Source organism: Hippocampus zosterae, chromosome 21, assembly GCF_025434085.1.
Source record: "Hippocampus zosterae strain Florida chromosome 21, ASM2543408v3, whole genome shotgun sequence".
Lineage (NCBI taxonomy): Eukaryota > Metazoa > Chordata > Actinopteri > Syngnathiformes > Syngnathidae > Hippocampus > Hippocampus zosterae.
This window is the reverse complement of record NC_067471.1, coordinates 2,094,144-2,112,824: the sequence shown is the minus strand read 5'-3', so window position 1 is coordinate 2,112,824 and position 18,681 is coordinate 2,094,144. Positions and strand designations below refer to the sequence as shown.

The 18,681-nt window shown below is 45.4% G+C and overlaps 2 gene segments (V, D, J or C); one reads left to right on the top strand and one right to left on the bottom strand.

The window, feature by feature from the left end:
- Positions 1–3,685: 3,685 nt before the first annotated feature.
- Positions 3,686–4,426, top strand: LOC127593755 (T cell receptor alpha variable 14/delta variable 4-like). The segment is given in 2 exon segments: positions 3,686–3,799; positions 3,872–4,426. Coding segments are annotated over 2 exon segments (411 nt in total).
- Positions 4,427–13,500: 9,074 nt separating this feature from the next.
- Positions 13,501–14,717, bottom strand: LOC127593752 (T cell receptor alpha variable 20-like). The segment is given in 2 exon segments: positions 13,501–14,495; positions 14,568–14,717. Coding segments are annotated over 2 exon segments (489 nt in total).
- Positions 14,718–18,681: the final 3,964 nt, after the last annotated feature.

The following is an 18,681-nucleotide window of genomic DNA, read 5'->3' as shown; positions in this document are numbered from 1 at the left end:
AGGAGCCGAAACCCAGTCCCGGAAAGGGTGTTTTTGCCGTGGCCACGGTCTTTCTGGCCGTCGACTCAGCGTCTGGAGGCATCAGGTATATTGCGATCCCGGACGATCCCCCAAAAATGTCAGGTTTGTCCAATTTGACACTCAGGAATAAATAAAAGGAGGAGACAGGAGACTCGATTCTGGTACCAGGAGGTAACGAGGAGAAGCGTTCGGTTTCAGTTCTCGGCACATAACCCTAACGATCTCCCCCGTCACCTCCTCATTTATTGGGAAAGCTACTGCATAGGTGTGTCCAACCTAAAGGATGGGGGCTGTTGAACACACACTGAACTTGTTTGACTATGTGTGTGTATGTGAGTGCAAATTACATACATGTGTGCAACTGTCACAAAAACATCACGCCGCAGCTGGTGTTGATGGCTCCATTCACTGTTCACCCTTGCTCACTGTTTAGTCTTAACACTTTTCTCTTCCCAACCACGTCCTCGGAAAGGTGGTTGCGTCCCTAAACTTCCACACAGTGCACCAAACATTCTTGATTATAAAAGTGAGTATTTTGAGTACCGGGTATATAATGGATAAAATGTGAGTACATAAAGAATGTATCTTTATTAAAAGCAGAAGCGTTCTTCATTGCAGGCATAGTCAATTAATGATTGCAAGCATAAGCGTTCTTCTTTGCAAGCATAATCAATTTATCATGTCAGGCATAAGCGAATGTATGATGACTAAAAATAATTAAGCCAACATTGAATCATTAACCTGCGGTTTGCGCGTGATCTACGTCACCGGAAGTTGTTGGCAATTGCAGCTTGTGATCAGAGCTGTTGTGCTACATCTTTTATCGTCATTATTCTCATTCAGAGTTTCCTTCGTGTACAATTCACCGAGGGCACGGGCAAAGAATAGGAATCTAGAGGGCCCAGGGAAGCACTTTAAAATGATTATGATTATTACTTCTAGTCGTAGTAGTTGTAGTAGTCGCCGTCGTTGAAGAAGACATGGGGCTATGATTATGGTTATTTGAATAATCCTTCCTTTTTTTGCCTTCTTACTTTCATCTCGGAAGTGGTTTTTGCCTGGCATTTTGAAAAGAACTGATCCATGGATGTTTGTTTCTGTCTGGTTTTAACAATCCTTTGAAAATGTCCAAGGCAAACATCAGTACAGTGAGCGATCGCCCGATTGGTGAACACTTTTCTGGGTGATGAACATTTACGTAAAACTATCAGAACACCTCATGGACGAATGAAGAGGACGCTGCATCGATACATATCTATCTGTCCACACACACACAGACACATAAGGTAGAGGTCCTTCTTAGCCAGTGGGATGCCAGGTAAGTATGTTGCTTTCAGGAAACTCAGAGCTGCGATTAGCTGCCCATTCTGTATTTTTACCTTTTCGTATCTTGAAATTTCTTTCGCACCAAGAGGCAATATTTTTCTGTTCAGACATTTTGTAACTTGAAAACTTGGTCCGAATAGACGTTCGTAAGTAGAGGTACCAGTGCAAAAGTACAAGGCAGCTTGGGCCGTGGCTTCACATGATCAGGGAGGAGCTTCAGTTACATGATGAGATTGAGATTTCAGAGCTTGAGCTCAGAAGGAGAAGCAGAGTTGACAGAAATTTCTTTAGTATGTTGCTGTCAGCTTGGTTGCTGCTCATTCTTGTTCTATGTTCAAAGTTTCGCCAAAAGTCACACACATCTATTTTAATGTGATCAGGTGGTCCGAAGTAATGGTACAAACTACTGGAAAATGATACAGGATTCGACATTAACGGTGGCCCAACAGCCTTATGGCCCTGAACCAGTACGCCACTGTTGTCGGGCCACCACCTACATTCTCGATGCGGGCTTAGTTGTCAAGTACAAATTTCATGAATATAAAACTGAAATTCTTGCTTTTCAACAAAATAATGTATGATTTGAAAATTGAGTTTTTAGCTCTCAGGCGAGGCAATCAAACTGTCTCGAAAGCAAAGGATCGTTTGGGCTCTCAAAAGTAAAAACTTGTCTTGTTTGAGGGTTCACAGAGATTTTTTGCCACAGGTGGCCACAATTAACAACCAAAACATATTATGCTGGTGCATGCTAAATAATTTCCCACAACAATATGTATTGGCTTGAGCAAGAAATAAGCTCAGAAAAAATATTTCTTATCCGGATCTGTACTTTAATCACAGTCACACCACGCTAACTTGCCTGGCCACAAGGAGTCAGGAAAAAAAAAACAATACTGTACATAGAACAAAAAGCGATTGTGAAGTAGAGGTAAGATTGGGCCAAAAAAAACCAGGGCAACCCGACCTGGCCCGCTGGTATTTAAACCCGACCCGGCCCGAGCACGGCCAATTTACTTGACTTGCACGACGGAGACCAAAGCAAACGTGATATTTCCCATTGTATTTGTGATGACTCGAGAGGAGGAGGGGTGATTTGTGATCACAAATTAAAGCTTGTCTTTTGTCATGAAATCTAAACTAAACAAGTCTGTATAAATATTTACATCTTTTAAACATGTATTTCTGTTTCTGCAGACAATTTTCCATCATTGACGGAGTTGTAGGAAAAATTTAAGGCCGTCCGTCATTTTGACGGTTTGAAAATTGGGCCATTAACCACAGCAGCAGTATGTCCTTAAGAATCTAGCACGGCACTGAGAGAGAGAGAGAAGCAGAGAGACAAAGAAAAACAATGATGGCTGGATAATAAACAGAGACAGGAAGGAGTTCTTTGAATTGTCATTCAAGAGTTGAGTACAGTACGTGTTGTGATGAGGCGACTTCTGTTTTTTTTTGCCAACCACGGTCTCTCGTGACCAAAACTATTGACGGCCTCGAAAAAAAAAGTCAGCGAGAGAGAAGCCCGACCTGACCCAAACCCGAAGAAATGATTTCCCGGGTCGGGTCAGGCTCGGGATCGGGCCGAAAGATCTTACCCCTATTGTGAAGGCAAGGTACAAGAGAACAATGACAACACATAAACAAAATATCACAAGTCCAATAACGTTCAAACAAATATCAAAAAACGATAAAAAATAATATTGACAACGAGAGCGACTATGAAAGGCACCGAACGGTAAGTTTCCTGCTTTCCATCTCGCCCAGTGTCAGCTCGACACATGCTTGAATGTCGGCGAGTATCGAAAGTGACAGGGAGCAAGTGCACCTGCATATCGAGATGATTATGCTCATATTTACTTTAATCTCATCTCATCTCATCTCATCTTCCGAGCCACTTGATCCTCACTAGGGTCGCGGGGGGTGCTGGAGCCTATCCCAGCTGTCTTCGGGCAGTAGGCAGGGGACACCCTGAATCGGTTGCCAGCCAATCGCAGGGCACACAGAAACGAACAACCATTCGCAATCGCACTCACACCAGCCTGCCACGCATGTTTTTGGAATGTGCGAGGAAACCGGAACACCCGGAGAAAACCCACGCAGGCCCGGGGAGAACATGCAAACTCCACAGGGAGACCGGAGCTGGAATCGAACCCAGTACCTCTGCACTGTGAAGCCGACGTGCTAACCACAGGACTACCGGGCCGCCCTTATTTACTTTAATATAAGCTGTAAATGAGTCTGATTAAAATCAAGACAAGACAGAGTTGACGTTCATGCGAACCACAGTGCGCTGTTCCGCCTCACAGCAATACATGACCTCCGTTGTGCATGTGTGATGTCACTACTTCAGAAAGGCCCCACCCCGTCAGCAGCAAGTCAGCGTTCACGCACACTGCGAGTGCAGACATGGTTCGGGCGCTTGTATGTGTGCTGACGGCTGCTTGGAGCCTGGGTAAGGTCGAGATGTGAAGTCACTGCCGCTTTCCACTGAGGTCTGATTGCTTTTGTTGCCTTTTTGTGACAGGAATCGGTGGCCAGGCGGTGCACCAGCCAGAATGGGACGTCCACGCCGTAGAGGGTGCAGCAGTGATGCTGGACTGCAGCTATGACACACTGGGGTACAGTGCCAACATCTTGTGGTACAAACCTGTAGTGAACTCATTGCCGGACTTCATCCTGAGCACAAATAAGTTCGGTCAGGGCAAGAAGTGGGAAAAGTACAGTGAAAGGTTTCAGTGCAGCATGAATGCCTGCGCTCGGCAAGCTCCTCTGCATATCGAACGTGTGAAGCCCAGCGACTCAGGAGTCTTCCACTGTACCCTGACGACCACGCTGACACATCCACTGGCGTGCCTGCACAAAAACACCTGCACCCGCCTCATCTCATGAGTGACATTGGGGGCGTGGCCTCACCGGAGTCCAAGACGTCTAGCTGTGGCAGAGCTGCAACTCAGCGTGTCGTCAGACTCATTCCGTGCTCAAAGATGATTTTGTTTTGTCGCGTTTTTTTAATCTGCTATGTAGCGGGCCTCATACTGTGTGTGCTCTTGAATTTATTTCATCTGATACGACATGTTGATTTCGCTTCCTCATTTCTCTTCAGTTATGTTGACAGTGCAGCTCAGACTTCAATAAGGAGCGACAGCTGACGCTGCTCACCAGTGGAATGGGAGCCTACTTGGCAATGAAGTTGCAATAAAATGACAAAAGTAGCGAAACAACACAAGCTTCTTAGCAAGGCTATGCTAGAATAAAACGGTGAAAGTAGTAAAACTACAGTGAACTGTTACGCATGTATTGTCCACATGAATCCTTCATGCCACTGTCACGAATTGAGTATGACTTTGACCTACATTCAATGTTCTGGCCCATCGCATTTACTGGTAGAAATTTGCAGGGAAAGACGTTTCAAAGTTTAATAAGCTCACTTGGGCAACACGGTGGACGACTTGTTGGCACGATGGCCTCACAGTGATGAGGTACAGAGTTTGATTCTGGCTCCGGCCTTTTTGTAAGTCCAGTGGTGCCTCTACTTATTAAATTAATTGATTCCGGAAGAAATTTCTTCACTCGAAAATATCGTAAGTCGAGAAGCATTTTCCATGTAATGCCATGCCCTGATCCGTCCCGAGCACCCCCAAAATTGAGACATTAATGCATAAACATGCATCAAATTATGGAACAAATACATGTTACAATAAGACGTGTATATATATATATATATATATATAATTTAAAAAATCCTCATCTCACCCCTCGGGTGGTGTCCATCCCTCATTCAGCTCGGGTCCTCTACCAGAGGCCAGGAAGCTTGAGGGTTCTGCGTAGTATCCTTGCTGTTCCCAGCACTGCACATTTCTGGACTGAGATGTCCGATGTTGTTCCCGGGATCTGTTGCAACCACTCATCTAGTTTGGGGGTCACTGCCCCGAGTGCTCCGACCACCACAGGCACGACTGTCACCTTTACCTTCCAGGCTCTCTCCAGCTCCTCTCTGAGCCCTTGGTTTCTCATGTTCCTTCTTCCTGAAGTTTCCATCACTTGGGATCGCTACATCCACTACAACGGCTTTCCTCTGCCCTTTATCTATGATCACGATATGTGGTTGGTTCGCCATTACCATCTTGTCAGTCTGGATCTGGAAGTCCCACAGGATCTTCCCTCTGTCATTCTCCACCACCTTCGGAGGTGTTTCCCATTTTGACCTTGGGGTTTCCAGTCCATACTCCGCACAGATGTTTCGGTAGACTATGCCAGCCACCTGGTTATGGCGTTCCATGTAGGCTTTCCCTGCCAGCATCTTACACCCTGCAGTTATGTGTTGGATCGTCTCAGGTGCCTCTTTGCACAACCTACACCTTGGGTCTTGTCTGGTGTGGTATATCTGGGCCTCGATGGCTCTGGTGCTCAAGACCTGCTCCTGAGCAGCCAGGATGAGTGCCTCTGTGCTGTCCTTCAGGCCAGCCCTCTCTAGCCACTGATAGGACTTCTTGAGATCAGCCAGTTCAGTTATGGTCCGGTGGTACATCCCGTGTAGGGGCTTGTCCTCCCATGATGGTGCCTCTTCCAGCGCCTCATCCTCTGTTCCCCATTGTCTGAGACATTCTCTGAGTACGTCATCTGTTGGAGCCTTCTCCTTTATGTATTCATGGAGCTTGGATGTTTCATCCTGGACAGTGGCTCTCACACTCACTAGTCCCCGGCCTACTTCCTTTAGGCTTGCGTACAGTCTCAGGGTGCTGGATTTGGGATGGAACCCTGCATGCATGGTTAGGAGCTTTCGGGTCTTAACGTCCGTGGTCTGAATCTCTTCCTTTGGCCACCTTATTATTCCTGCAGGGTATCTGATCACTGGCAGGGCATAGCTGTTTATTGCCCGGGTCTTATTCTTGCCATTGAGCTGGCTTCTTAGGACTTGCCTCACTCGCTGGAGCTATTTGGCCATAGCTGCTTTCCTTGTTGCCAGTTCGAGGTTGCCATTGGCTTGTGGTATACCGAGGTACTTGTAGCTGGCCTCAATGTCTGCTATTGTTCCTTCAGGGAGTGAGACCCCTTCAGTGCGGACTACCTTTCCTCTCTTAGTCACCATCCGACTACATTTCTCAAGCCCGAATGACATACCGATGTCGCTGCTGTAGATCCTGGTTGTGTGGATTAGGGAATCTATGTCCCTTTCGCTCTTAGCATACAGCTTTATGTCATCCATGTAGAGGAGGTGACTGATTGTAGCTCCATTTCTGAGGCGGTATCCATAGCCTGTCTTGGTGATTAGTTGGCTTAGGGGGTTCAGTCCTATCCAGAACAGCAGTGGGGAGAGTGCATCACCTTGGTATATGCCACATTTGATGGACACTTGGGTAAGTGGCTTGCCATTGGCTTCAAGTGTGGTTTTCCACATCCTCATCGAGTTCGCAACGAAAGCTCTTAGGGTCCTGTTCACCTTATACAACTCCAAGCATTCAGTGATCCATGTATGTGGCATCGAGTCATAGGCTTTCTTGTAATCAATCCAAGCTGTGCACAGGTTGGTACGTCGGGACCTGCAGTCTTGTGGGACTGTTCTGTCAACCAGGAGCTGATGTTTGGCTCCGTTGGTATCTCTACCAATGCCCTTCTGCGCTTCGATCATGTATTGATCCATGTGTCCACTTATCTTAGCCGCAATGATGCCTGACATGAGCTTCCATGTTGTGGAGAGACAGGTTATTGGCCGATAGTTGGATGGGGCTGCACCCTTCGAGGGATCCTTCATGATCAGGATCGTTCGCCCTTCAGTTAGCCATTCTGGGTGAGTCCCATCCCTCAGCAGCTGGTTCATTTGTACTGCTAGGCGCTCATGGAGTGCTGTGAGTTTCTTTAGCCAGTAGGTGTGGACCATGTCCGGGCCTGGTGCTGTCCAGTTCTTCATATCTGAGACTCTTTCCTGTATGTCTGCCACTGTTATGGTAACTGGGTTCTGTTCAGGGAGGTTGCTGTGCTCCTCTCTCAGGGTCACCAGCCATTGTGCACTGCTGTTATGTGCAACCTCCTTTTCCCATATGCCTTTCCAGTACCTTTCAGTTTCCAGTCTTGGTGGGTCAGCTCTGTTGTTAGGACCCTGCCACTGAGCGTACACTTTCGCAGGTTGTGTTGCGAACAGCCTGTTTATTTGTCTGGCCTCATTCTCTTTCGTGTACCGCTTTAGGCGACTGGACAAGGCTTGGAGCCTTTATTTGGCAGTTTCGAGTGCTTCAGGTATGGTCATCTGGATGTACCTCTCGGGTATCGGCCTTTTCATCACACCGCTCTGGGCCTCCGTCAATTGACTCACATCTTTCCGGGCCGCCTTGATCTTAGCCTCCAACCGTCTTTTCCATGGGGGGGTAACGTATCTCATGGCTTCCATGGTTGCTCTTATAGCCCAGAGTCTCCAGGATCACTGATGCTGAAGCGTATATCAGCTCATTGGTTTCTGTGATCGTTACGGTAGAGATCGCCCTCAGTGCTGCATTCACACTTTCTATGAGATTTTCAGATGGTACTTCACATAGCCGTTGTAATCGGTTTCTAGGTTGCCCAGCTTTCATTCTCGCCATGATCTTAGCTTTCAGGTCAGTTGCTGCCGCGCTCAGCATTTCATTCATTGGGGCTGGCCACCCAATCTCATCATCTGCATTCGTTGGGGCTTGCCTCCCAATCTCTTGTATGACCTCCTCCTCTGACGATCTGGCAGCCTGGGGCCCTTCACCATGGAACTTGCGTTGTACCTCATCAATCTCAAGTTGTGACAGCAGTTGCCATTTGTGGATTTTGGAACACTGAGCTACTAGTTGTTTCGTGGTTGGACCACTGAGCTACTAGTTGTTTCGTGGTCAACCGTGACTGTGGGTTTCGAAGTAACCATTTAGCCCACATTCTCTGCATGTAACCCCTCTGACTAGGGTTGCTTGAGTAGTAGCATTCCAACAGAGCCATGTTATCGCATCTCGCCCATCTCCGCTTTGTTCCAGTAGCCCAATTTTCATCAAGGTGCTCTGGTTCCCCAGCACCTGACGCCTTGTTTGGCCGGGCGACGTCTGAGCCGGCATGTCATTCGTTTTATTGTCTCTCATCATTGTATGAGGTAGGCATTAGCGTGAAGGATCTTGCCCAAGGACCCACACTGGATGGTGTTATGTGCTCATTTTTTTGCCCCAAGCGGGATTCGAATCACATCCCTAATATATATATATATATATTATTCAGTCCATAATATATATATATATATATATATATATATTCTCATTCATTCTTCTTCCTAACCGCTTGATCCTCACTAGGGTCGCGGGGGGTGCTGGAGCCTATCCCAGCTGTCTCCGGGCAGTAGGCGGGGGACACACTGAATCGGTTGCCAGCCAATCGCAGGGCACACAGAGACGAACAACCATTCGCACTCACACTCACACCTAGGGACAATTTAGAGTGTTCAATCAGCCTGCCATGCATATTTTTGGAATGTGGGAGGAAACCGGAGCACCCGGAGAAAACCCACGCAGGCCCGGGGAGAACATGCAAACTCCACACAGGGAGGCCGGAGCTGGAATCGAACCCGGTACCTCTGCACTGTGAAGCCGACGTGCTAACCACTGGACTACCGGGCCGCCCTATATATATATAGATATATATATATCTATATATATATTAGGGATGTGAATCTCAGCACTGAGGACGATTCGATACACATCACGATCCACTGCCAGCGATGCGATACTTAAACGATACATGGAATTTTCTGGCGATACGATGCGATACATTTCACCGTCGTCACGATGCGATACGATTCGATACACATTAAGTTCTAATCATTGCGATCCGATACGATACAATGCAATTTGTTGCGATATTGTGCAATTAAACATGATGCAAATAAGCAAAGAAAAAAAGCTTTTAAAAAGATGGAATTCAGTATGGTATTACAAAAAGGATACCACTTTATTCCTTATAAAGAGTAGAACTTGTAAAACAACTTATTTAAGCCCTTTCACAATTGGGTTTTGTGCAAAGAAAATGTAAACAATTTGACACCTGAGACTCACAGCTGTTGCTATAGTGTAAACACAAACAGACTCTCACTGAGTGTCTTATATGAAATATTCATATATATATATATGCCCGGAGACAGCTGGGATAGGCTCCAGCACCCCCCGCGACCCTAGTTAGGATCAAGCGGTACGGAAGATGAATGAATGAATGAATATATATATATATATATATATATATATATATATACATACAGTATATGAATCTATAGCGCAAGATGTCCACCCATCCACTGTAAGTGCAACTCTTTGCGCACTGTTCAGCGACACAGTAATCTCACTTCTCACTTTGTTGTACACATCGGGAATATGTTTGTAAGTGAACACAGACCTGTCTGGTATTTTATACCTGGGTTCCAAAACGTGCACGAGCTGTCTGAAACCCTCGTTGTCCACCACGCTAAGGCTGGAGGTCTTTGCATATGAAATAAGCAGTGGCCTTAGTTATAGCCATTGCACGGTCACAGTGAGTTGCAAGGGGACTCCCAAAATAAGAGGCAATTTTTTTCTGATCCTGACCTGGTTTACCAAGAGTTTCTCCGGTGTCCGACGAGGAACTGGGCGGGGAAGCGGGAGGGAAACTTGTCGGTGATCTGGTGCCATCGGTTTAAGTGGGTCTGCATATTTGTGGTGCTGCCGTTGTATGGCTTCTTAGTGCGACATTCATTGCAAATTACGGAGGTTTTATCAAGCTTTCCGTCTTTCTTTTCGAAGCCGTAGTATTTCCAAACATAAGATTTGAATGTTGCGGCTGCATTAAATATAGTAGTTTCCTTGCTGCTGCGTGCGCTAACTTCCATAATGTTTCGCTCGTTGTGTACTGGACTGTATGTGACGCACGGCTACCGTCCGTATTCAACACAAAACGCAAAGCAATGATGGTGCATTCAGTGCGCCTAGGAAAGGGCAGATATGTGACGTTTAACATGAATAAAACGGCGATTGAATCGGATTTTACCGATACCCATCAATGCATCGTGATGAATCGCGATTTCACCGATACCCATCAATGCATCGTGATGAATCGCGATTTCACCCGTCAATCGCGTCGTACCCAGTGAATGAGCCGATGCACTCGGATCGCGGGCGTGCGCATCGATGTATCGATTAATATCGATTATTTTCCACACCCTTAATATATATATATATATATCCTTATCCTTATATATCCTATCCAATATCCTCCTTGAGCACGAAAACAGCCTGTTGTCACGCTATAAGTTGCAGCTCTGCGACAGTGTGACCCATTTCTTCCTGGGAGATCACGCCCCCGATGTATGTTACTAGATGAAGAGAAGGATCTCCTTTATTTGTTCCACACTGGAGAAATTTACAGCCTCCAGCAGCAAGAATGTAGGCAGAAAGAAGAAAGAAGAAGAAAAACAACAAACACTGTTCAATTAATTGCAATATAAATACAAAATGGATAAATCGCAGTGCTGCTTACAATTGTCCTTCACATCATTTAAGTATTATTATTATTAATTATTGTTGTTATTTTTATTTTTATTCAGCAGCCTGACAGCAGTCGGTAGGAACAAGCGTCGGTATCTCTCCTTCTTGCAGCGCGGCTAGAACAGTCATGAGGCGGTTGCAAGAGTTTTTGTGCAGGCACGCCAGTGGATGTGTCAGCGTGGTCTGCAAGGCGACTCCCGAGTCACTGGGCTTCACGCGCTCAATACACAGAGGAGCTTGCCGAGCGCTGGCGTCCATGCTGCAGCGATACCTGTCAGCGTACCTTTCTGCTGTTTTGCCTTGATCGATCTTAAATCGTCTCAGGATGAACTCGAGTGCTGCGTTGGCTTCTTGTTTGTACCAGAAGATGTACTACGAAGAACTGTCCAGTCCAGTGTCACTGGTGCACCCTCCTCTGTGTGGACGTCCCCTTCAGGCTGGTGCACTGGCCACTGCTTCCTGTCACAAATAGGCAACAAATGTGGACAGAAATCAGTTGAAAGTGGCGTTGGCCTCAGATGACCTTACCAATACTCCAAGCAGCCATCAGCACACATAAAAGCGCCCGATTCATGTCTGCACCCCCAGTCTGCATGAACGCTGACTTCTGGCTGAGGCGGCGCCTTCATTTCCTGAGGCAGTGTCATCACACCCGCACATTGGAAGTATGGCACTGCTGTGAGAAGAGGAAGAGTGACCTCCCAATTTGCAGCAGTGCACTTTGGTTCTTCTGTCTCATTTCTCCATGTCATCTTTGGCCTTGTCTGCGTCTTCTTCTTGGGAACACTGGCCGAGAAGCGGTGGTGGAGGGGAATAGCAGGCTTCCTCTGGTACACAAACGGGCAACGACAAGTTTCCCTCAAATATCACAATGTGGTCTTTTGATGATGTCACACGATGATGTGACAAGAAATCTATCGATAGATGTCAAGGAAATTGAAAATCCTACTGTGTCGGCCGAAATTGCTATGTGACCTGATTGCACTGACGTTCATTGTCTCAATTGAAAACCATTTTAATAACATACACATTATAAATATTTTTTCCCCTCAAACATCACGCTGATTTGTGATTGGATGATCATGAATGCAGAGGTGGGACTTCCACCCACATATGCAATAGCTCCCGCCTTCAGGCACGCTTGGAATGTCACAAGTTTTCAGATCACAGCAATGATCACCATTGCCAATGATGGTTACACAGTGGCAGAAGAAGAACAAGATATATAAAAACGCTCGTCCGTGCCAAGACGACCAGGGTATCAAAATAGTATGGAAATAGAGGTCATTCTTTGATGAAAATTACGGATAAAATTCGAAATTGTCGGCGAAAACAAGCAACCATCACTCAAGAACATCATGCAAACAACATCATGACATTTTGCCCGTATTGAATTCTTCATTCCCCATTGCTTATTACTATTTTTTTAATCAATCAATGCCTTGGGAGGAGAGGAAAAAAAGCTCTCAAAATCACAGATCAGACTTCAAATGTGGGGCAAAACATCTCCGTCCGACAGCATCACTGACTTTGGGTCGTAACGCGAGGGGTAAGCAGGATTCGCAGGGGAATTTGACTCCTGGTCCAAAGGAAAGGAAACAAATTCACATTGTCAGACAAACGTGACCAAGCCAAAGGATTGGTTTTGCCTAACTGAGTGTTCCTAAGAGATTCGTAAAAGGAAATTAATCTGTCATGAGTGTCCACTTGAACTCGGATCCTCACTGATGGAATGTATGCTCCGGATAGGTCTGCAAACCCTTTGTACTCACCACCAAACAATCCAATGCCATATGCGGCCATGCAATTTGGCAAACAAGGGTCCCCCTCAGGCCACCCCAGTCTCCAATATGTGCTTTCTCCTACCTCAAACTCCCAAGTGTGTGTCCCTGATGCCAAAGCGGAACCACACACTATGTACCATTCAAACTTCTCTGGATTCTTTGGACGCAAATGTCTTTTCCCAAAACTCAAGCTGGTCAGATCTTCCAACAGACTGAGTTCCGCAACGGCCGTGTTCGGGTCCAGGATGATGGGGTCCTGTCCTGCTTTGTATTCAATGTGTAGGGAGCGACAAAAAAACACACACACACACATTTAGGTCACTGAAACAAAGAACCTGTCAAACTGGGTCCACCGACACTACAACACGATGAAAACTATCCAATATTTAGGATTTTTCTTTTGTCCCAGTCTCATGGACTATAACCTGGAGAACCCAAGAACCATTTTCTTCTTTGGAAAATGATGAATAAGACATCAAATGACTGCTAAATGTTCACTGAACACCAAAATGTTTTTTCAAATATTGAATGCATTCATCCTAATTTTTGCTTTTTTTTCTCCCCTTTCTATTTTGTTTTGTGTGCAATAAGCTTGGCAGTGAGGAATTACTGTTCGGGTTTTTTGTCCTAAAATTATTTTGACTCTTGTGCTTCACTGTCACTGTGCATTGGCCATTGTTCACTTTAATGTATTGTGATGCCCTTCAGTGTCGTAGGATGCACACGGTCGCAGATGCAATCTGTTCTCTTTTTAAAAAAAACAAAACGGGAGACACGGACGGTCAGGAATCCAAAACAAATTTACCGGCCATTCTTTTTTGGCTTGTGCTGTGTACTACTGTATTTCAATTTTAGGAATAAATGTCGAAAATCCAACTGTGAATAGACTATTTTCTGTCTACAAAGAGAATAAGGCTGTATTTTACTTTATTAGTGCTTCTATTTTAAGCACAGATTCCGATCAATTAAAAAAAAAAATCTGTTCCGGTAAACAAATGATTCAATTGGTTCATTGTGGTCGCATGATGATACAACAGCGGCAGACTCAGTCTGTGACAGCGGCCTGAGGGATTCATGTGGATAGAACTATGCATTTGGATTGTACATGTGCAATATGTAGATGGAGTTTGATGTCTTTTCGCTACTTTTGTCATTTTATTGCAGCTTCGCCTGCCACATTTGCCAAGTAAGCTGCCATTACACTGGTGAGCAGCGTCAGTTGTCGTCTGAGCTGACTGACTGAACTTGAGAAGAGAAATGAAGAGAAGAAATTGGATAATACCAGAAGAAAACTACGTACATGTCGTATCGGATGGGATAACCTAAAGAGCAGACAGAGTATCAGACCCACTACAGAGCAGAGTGAAGTAAAAAAACAAGACAATACAAAAGCATCCTCGAGCACAGCCTCTTGTCACGCTGAGTTGCAGCTCTTGCTACAGTGAGACCAATCTACTCCGGTGAGGCCAGAGTGCCCCCAATGTCACTCATGAGAGGAGGCGGGTGCAGGTGTTTTTGTGCAGGCACGCCAGTGGATGTGTCAGTGTGAGCTCCAGGGCGCAGTAGAAGACTCCCGAGTCGCTGGGCTTCACGCGTTCGATATGCAGAGGAGCTTGCCGAGCGCTGGCATCCATGCTGCAGCGAAACCTTTCACCGTACTTTTCTCCCTTCTTGCCCTGACCGAACTGAGATGTGCTCAGGATGAAGTCAGGCAATGAGTTCACTTCTTGTTTGTACCAGAAGATGTAATGGCTGTTCCCCGCTCTGTCATAGCTGCAGTCTAGCGTCACTTCTGCACCCTCCAAGGAGTAGACGCCTTGTTCCGGCTGGTGCACCGTCTGGCCGCTGATTCCTGTCACAAAAAGGCAACAAAAGCAATCAGACCTCAGTGGAAAGCGGCAGTGACTTCACATCTCGACCTTACCCAGGCTCCAAGCAGCCGACAGCACACATACAAGCACCCGACTCATGTCTGCACTCGCAGTGTGCTTAAACGCTGACTTAGTTGCAGAGGGGCAGGGCCTTTCTGAATTAGTGACATCACACATGCACAACGGAGGCCGTGTATTGCTGTGAGGCAGAGCAACGCACTGTGGTTCGTGTGAACGATTCCTGTCACTAAAAGGCAACACAAGCGATCAGACATCAGTGGAAAGCGGCAGTGACTTCGCCCGACTCATGTCTGCAGTCGGAGTGTACGTGAACGCTGAGTTGTTGCTGAAGGGTCGGGACCTTTCTGAAGCAGTGACATCACAAACGCACAACAGAAGTCATGTATTGGCAGAGCAGCGCACTGTGGTTTGCGTAAACGTCATCTTTGTTTTGTCTTGATTTTAATCAGACTCATTTACAGTTAATATTAAAGTAAATATGAGCATAATCATCTCGATATGCAGGTGCATCTGTTTCCTGTCACTTTCGATACTCGTTGACCTTCCGTCACGTGGCGAGCTGCCACTCGGCAAGACGGAAAGCAGAAAACATGTTACTGTTCGGTCCGTTTCATAGTCACTCTCATTTTCAATTTCTTTGTTTTATATCAATCTTGATATTTGGTTTCACGTTATTGGACTTGAGATATTTCGTTTGTGTATTCCGGGTTTTCTCTTGTACCTTGCCTTGGCAAGCGCTTTTTGTTTTATGTATTGTTTTTTTTTTTTCTGGCTCCTTGTGGCCAGGCAAGCAAATAGTGCTAATAATCCCAGTCAGCAAAATTGGTCTGGCTCAGCTCTGGGGCAGACACGACACATCCATTCAGCCCACATACCTCAATGAATGACGGTCCTGCAGTGGCCCACATATGGCATCAGTGATGTGGGCCGCATTCGGCCCAGATCTGAGCCGCATTGCATAACCATATCTGGCCCTACTCCGGCCCTATGCTGGGCCAGAACAGGTTCCTGATATCAGCCTTAATTCAACCTTAACTAAGCCACATCTTTCATGAGCCACATTTGACCCACATTAAAAAAAAGTCTCAAAAATGACTGTTATAAAAATATGTTTATTGTCATCATTTGTCATCACCGCCACATACACTGGAAAAATGCACTTTTCTTTATTTAACAGTAAACACAAAGTCCAAATTGTAATGCAGCTTACTCTTGAACTGCATTTTTCTATCCATCAAATTGTTGCGCCCTCCATGCCCTCTTTTCTTCTCATGCTCTCCTTCCTATCACCATCCCGATCAGGAGCCAGATGTAGCCATCTGTTGATTATGACATCAATTTCCTGGTCTGAGGCCCAAGATACGAAGCTGTTAGGTCTCACAGGGGCTGTAAAAACATTAAGAAAACAAGGACGAACAGTGTGTTAGGAAAAACAACATTTGTACATGTCATGACCCATGAATGGTCGGTAAAAATAACCCGATAATTTTCTTATGATAATAATAATAATACATTTCATTTATAAGCACCTTTCAAGACACTCAAGGACACTTTAGAACCAAAACTAAACTAGGTGTGACACTGTGGGGCGTAATATTTGCCAACAAAAACTAAACGTAAATAACTTTTCAATAGTTTATACTGAATTTGAATTACATGAATTGAAGTTAAGTGGCTCGGATAATGGATGTATTTGTATATTTTACTCTGAATCATATTGAATATTTGAATCTGAATTGTACAATCTGAATTTGAAAGGAAATACTTTTTTTCTTTGAAACTGTATTTGATCCTCACTAAAAATTAAATTCTGTTTATCTTCATATTCAGTCTTACAAATACAAAACTTTTCATTTCAATTTCAGATTTTGTTTTTGAATTTAGGTAATTAGCTTGAAATTAACTTTATGGTCAAGTATGAAGTATCCTGTTTGTATCACAGCAAACTGAATCAAAATTAATCTCATTGAATTTCAGTGCAGAAAGGGTTCTTTTTTGGCAGCACCTCTGACTGTTCAATCACCTACATTTTCATGAAACACACATGCACACAGAAACTGTGACGCAGCAGGTTCACGCCCGGCCTGCCTGTGACGTAACTGAGCGGTTTATTTTCAAACTTTGCGCGCTGTAGTCTCGATTTAGATACAGCAGGTGACAATTTTAGAAAAGAAATACATGTGAATAACCCTTAAATTGTAGCACAATATATTTTTAATATTTCCCTATGCCACCATAAAGAAGTCATATCTGTGCTTGGAGTACGGGCTAATGCTAATCGTCATCATTAGCGCCGTTCAAAATTCAGGCTCAAATCTAGACAGAATTGACAGTGTACTGTCACAAAGGACAAATGTTAAGCGAAGCATGAAATAAATTAACTCACCATGTCTTTTCTGGATATCTCACCGTAGCGTACATGGGCAACTGTGGGCAAAAAGAGTCGTCGTTAACTGCGAGCGCTGTGCTCCTCCTCCTACTTGGCAATTGGCTGGTGCCTCGCGAGGTTCACACCCAGTCAGGGCCCCGGCAGGGCCCTCGCCTGATGATTGTTTCAGGAGGGTTGTGGGGCGGCTACTCCAACTCCCCTCCGAGCCAGCGGGGCGAGCACTGGGCGGCTCACCTTCCTTTCCTTTCCCGCCGGCTGGTGGGCATTTCACCGGATCAGGGGCCCAAGAGCCCCGACGTTCCCCACTCGCGCTACTCGGAGGCATCCCACCACGCGAGGTTGCAAGCGCTGTTCTTCTTGCTTCTTGTTCTTGTTCTTGTTCTTTCTTGTTCTTGTTCTTCTTCTTAGTTGGCGGTTGGCATCTAACGTTTGCAGTGCATCACCGCCTACTCTATCGGAGTGTAGCAATACTTGACTGTTGTACATTAAAGTACTGTATGTACGAGGGAAAAAAACAAAAAACACAATTCAAAACTTGTACTTGCACCTTCTTTCGCTGACGCCAGTCGACTTCAACATAATCTTACTTGACCACGTTTAATTTGTGTTTAATTTAAATGTTCCCCAAGATGGCGCCCAAGTAGGCAGCCTTCGGCAAGTGCTCTTCAAGAGCCTTGCTTTTTTGTTCTTTTTTGGTGTTTTTGTCTTTTGTTTTGTCACATGTTGTTTGTTGTTTCATCGTGCAGACCTGATATGGACTGTTTTCAGCGTTTTTTGGCCACAACAAAGGAGAAGTATCTGTGCTTGGTGGTTGCGCCTTCTCGGCAGCACGCCTGTACCAGCACAGATTTTGATTGGGAGGAATGTCGGCGCCATTGACTGTCGGTGCTGGACAGACCTGGGGCGCTTGTGTTTTTTGCGCCTGTAATGGGCAGCATTTTTCACAACCCCGTTTTGTTCAGTGGCTATGTCGGCGCTGTTGGACAGTCGTTGTCGGTGTGGCTGAATGGATGGCTGCTGAAGTTGAGGATGAGGAGAGAGGAGCGTTGGCGCACAGCGCCGATGCGTATTTGGAACTGTGAGTTGTCGCTTGGAATTGAAATGGATTTCCATGAGACAGGAGAAGTGAACCAATCTCTTTTTTCGTCAATGGATGCTACAGCTTATTGTTGACTTTGAAACTTAGCTTGTAGCTGACGTGTGCACATTTTCAGCATGACGTCTCTGATCCACTCGTTAAAGGAAACTTTGATTCTCTCCTCTTTCATCTCAAACTGCTTCAAACAACAAAGTGTGTGATGGAAAAGTGGTTAGAACTGCATGACTGTCCGTGTTTTATGTTATGTGTTGTATTTTTTATTTTACTTTATGTTAACTGTTTTGTTAAGCGCTTTGTTACAGCTGCCGCTGTTGTGATTGCGCTATATAAATCAGCATGTATTGTATTGTATTGTGTGTGCGCACTAGCGAGCGTGCACAAGAATTAGTACGTGCGTGTGTGCGTGTGTGCGTGTGTGTGTGTGTGTGTGTGTGTGTGTGTGTGTGTGTGTGTGTGATGAATGGAATTCCGCATCGGTGTGCAATTGTAAAACAAGGCTGTGTGTAAAAAAAAAATACATCTGAAACTGCATTTAAGGGTGGCTCAATACTGGCTGGCCATATACGGGCTAGAGTTATAAATTGATTTTAAGCGTAATTGGTACGCTAACAATACATTTTAGTCGTGCGGGGGAAAATGAAGGTAAATAACAAATGGG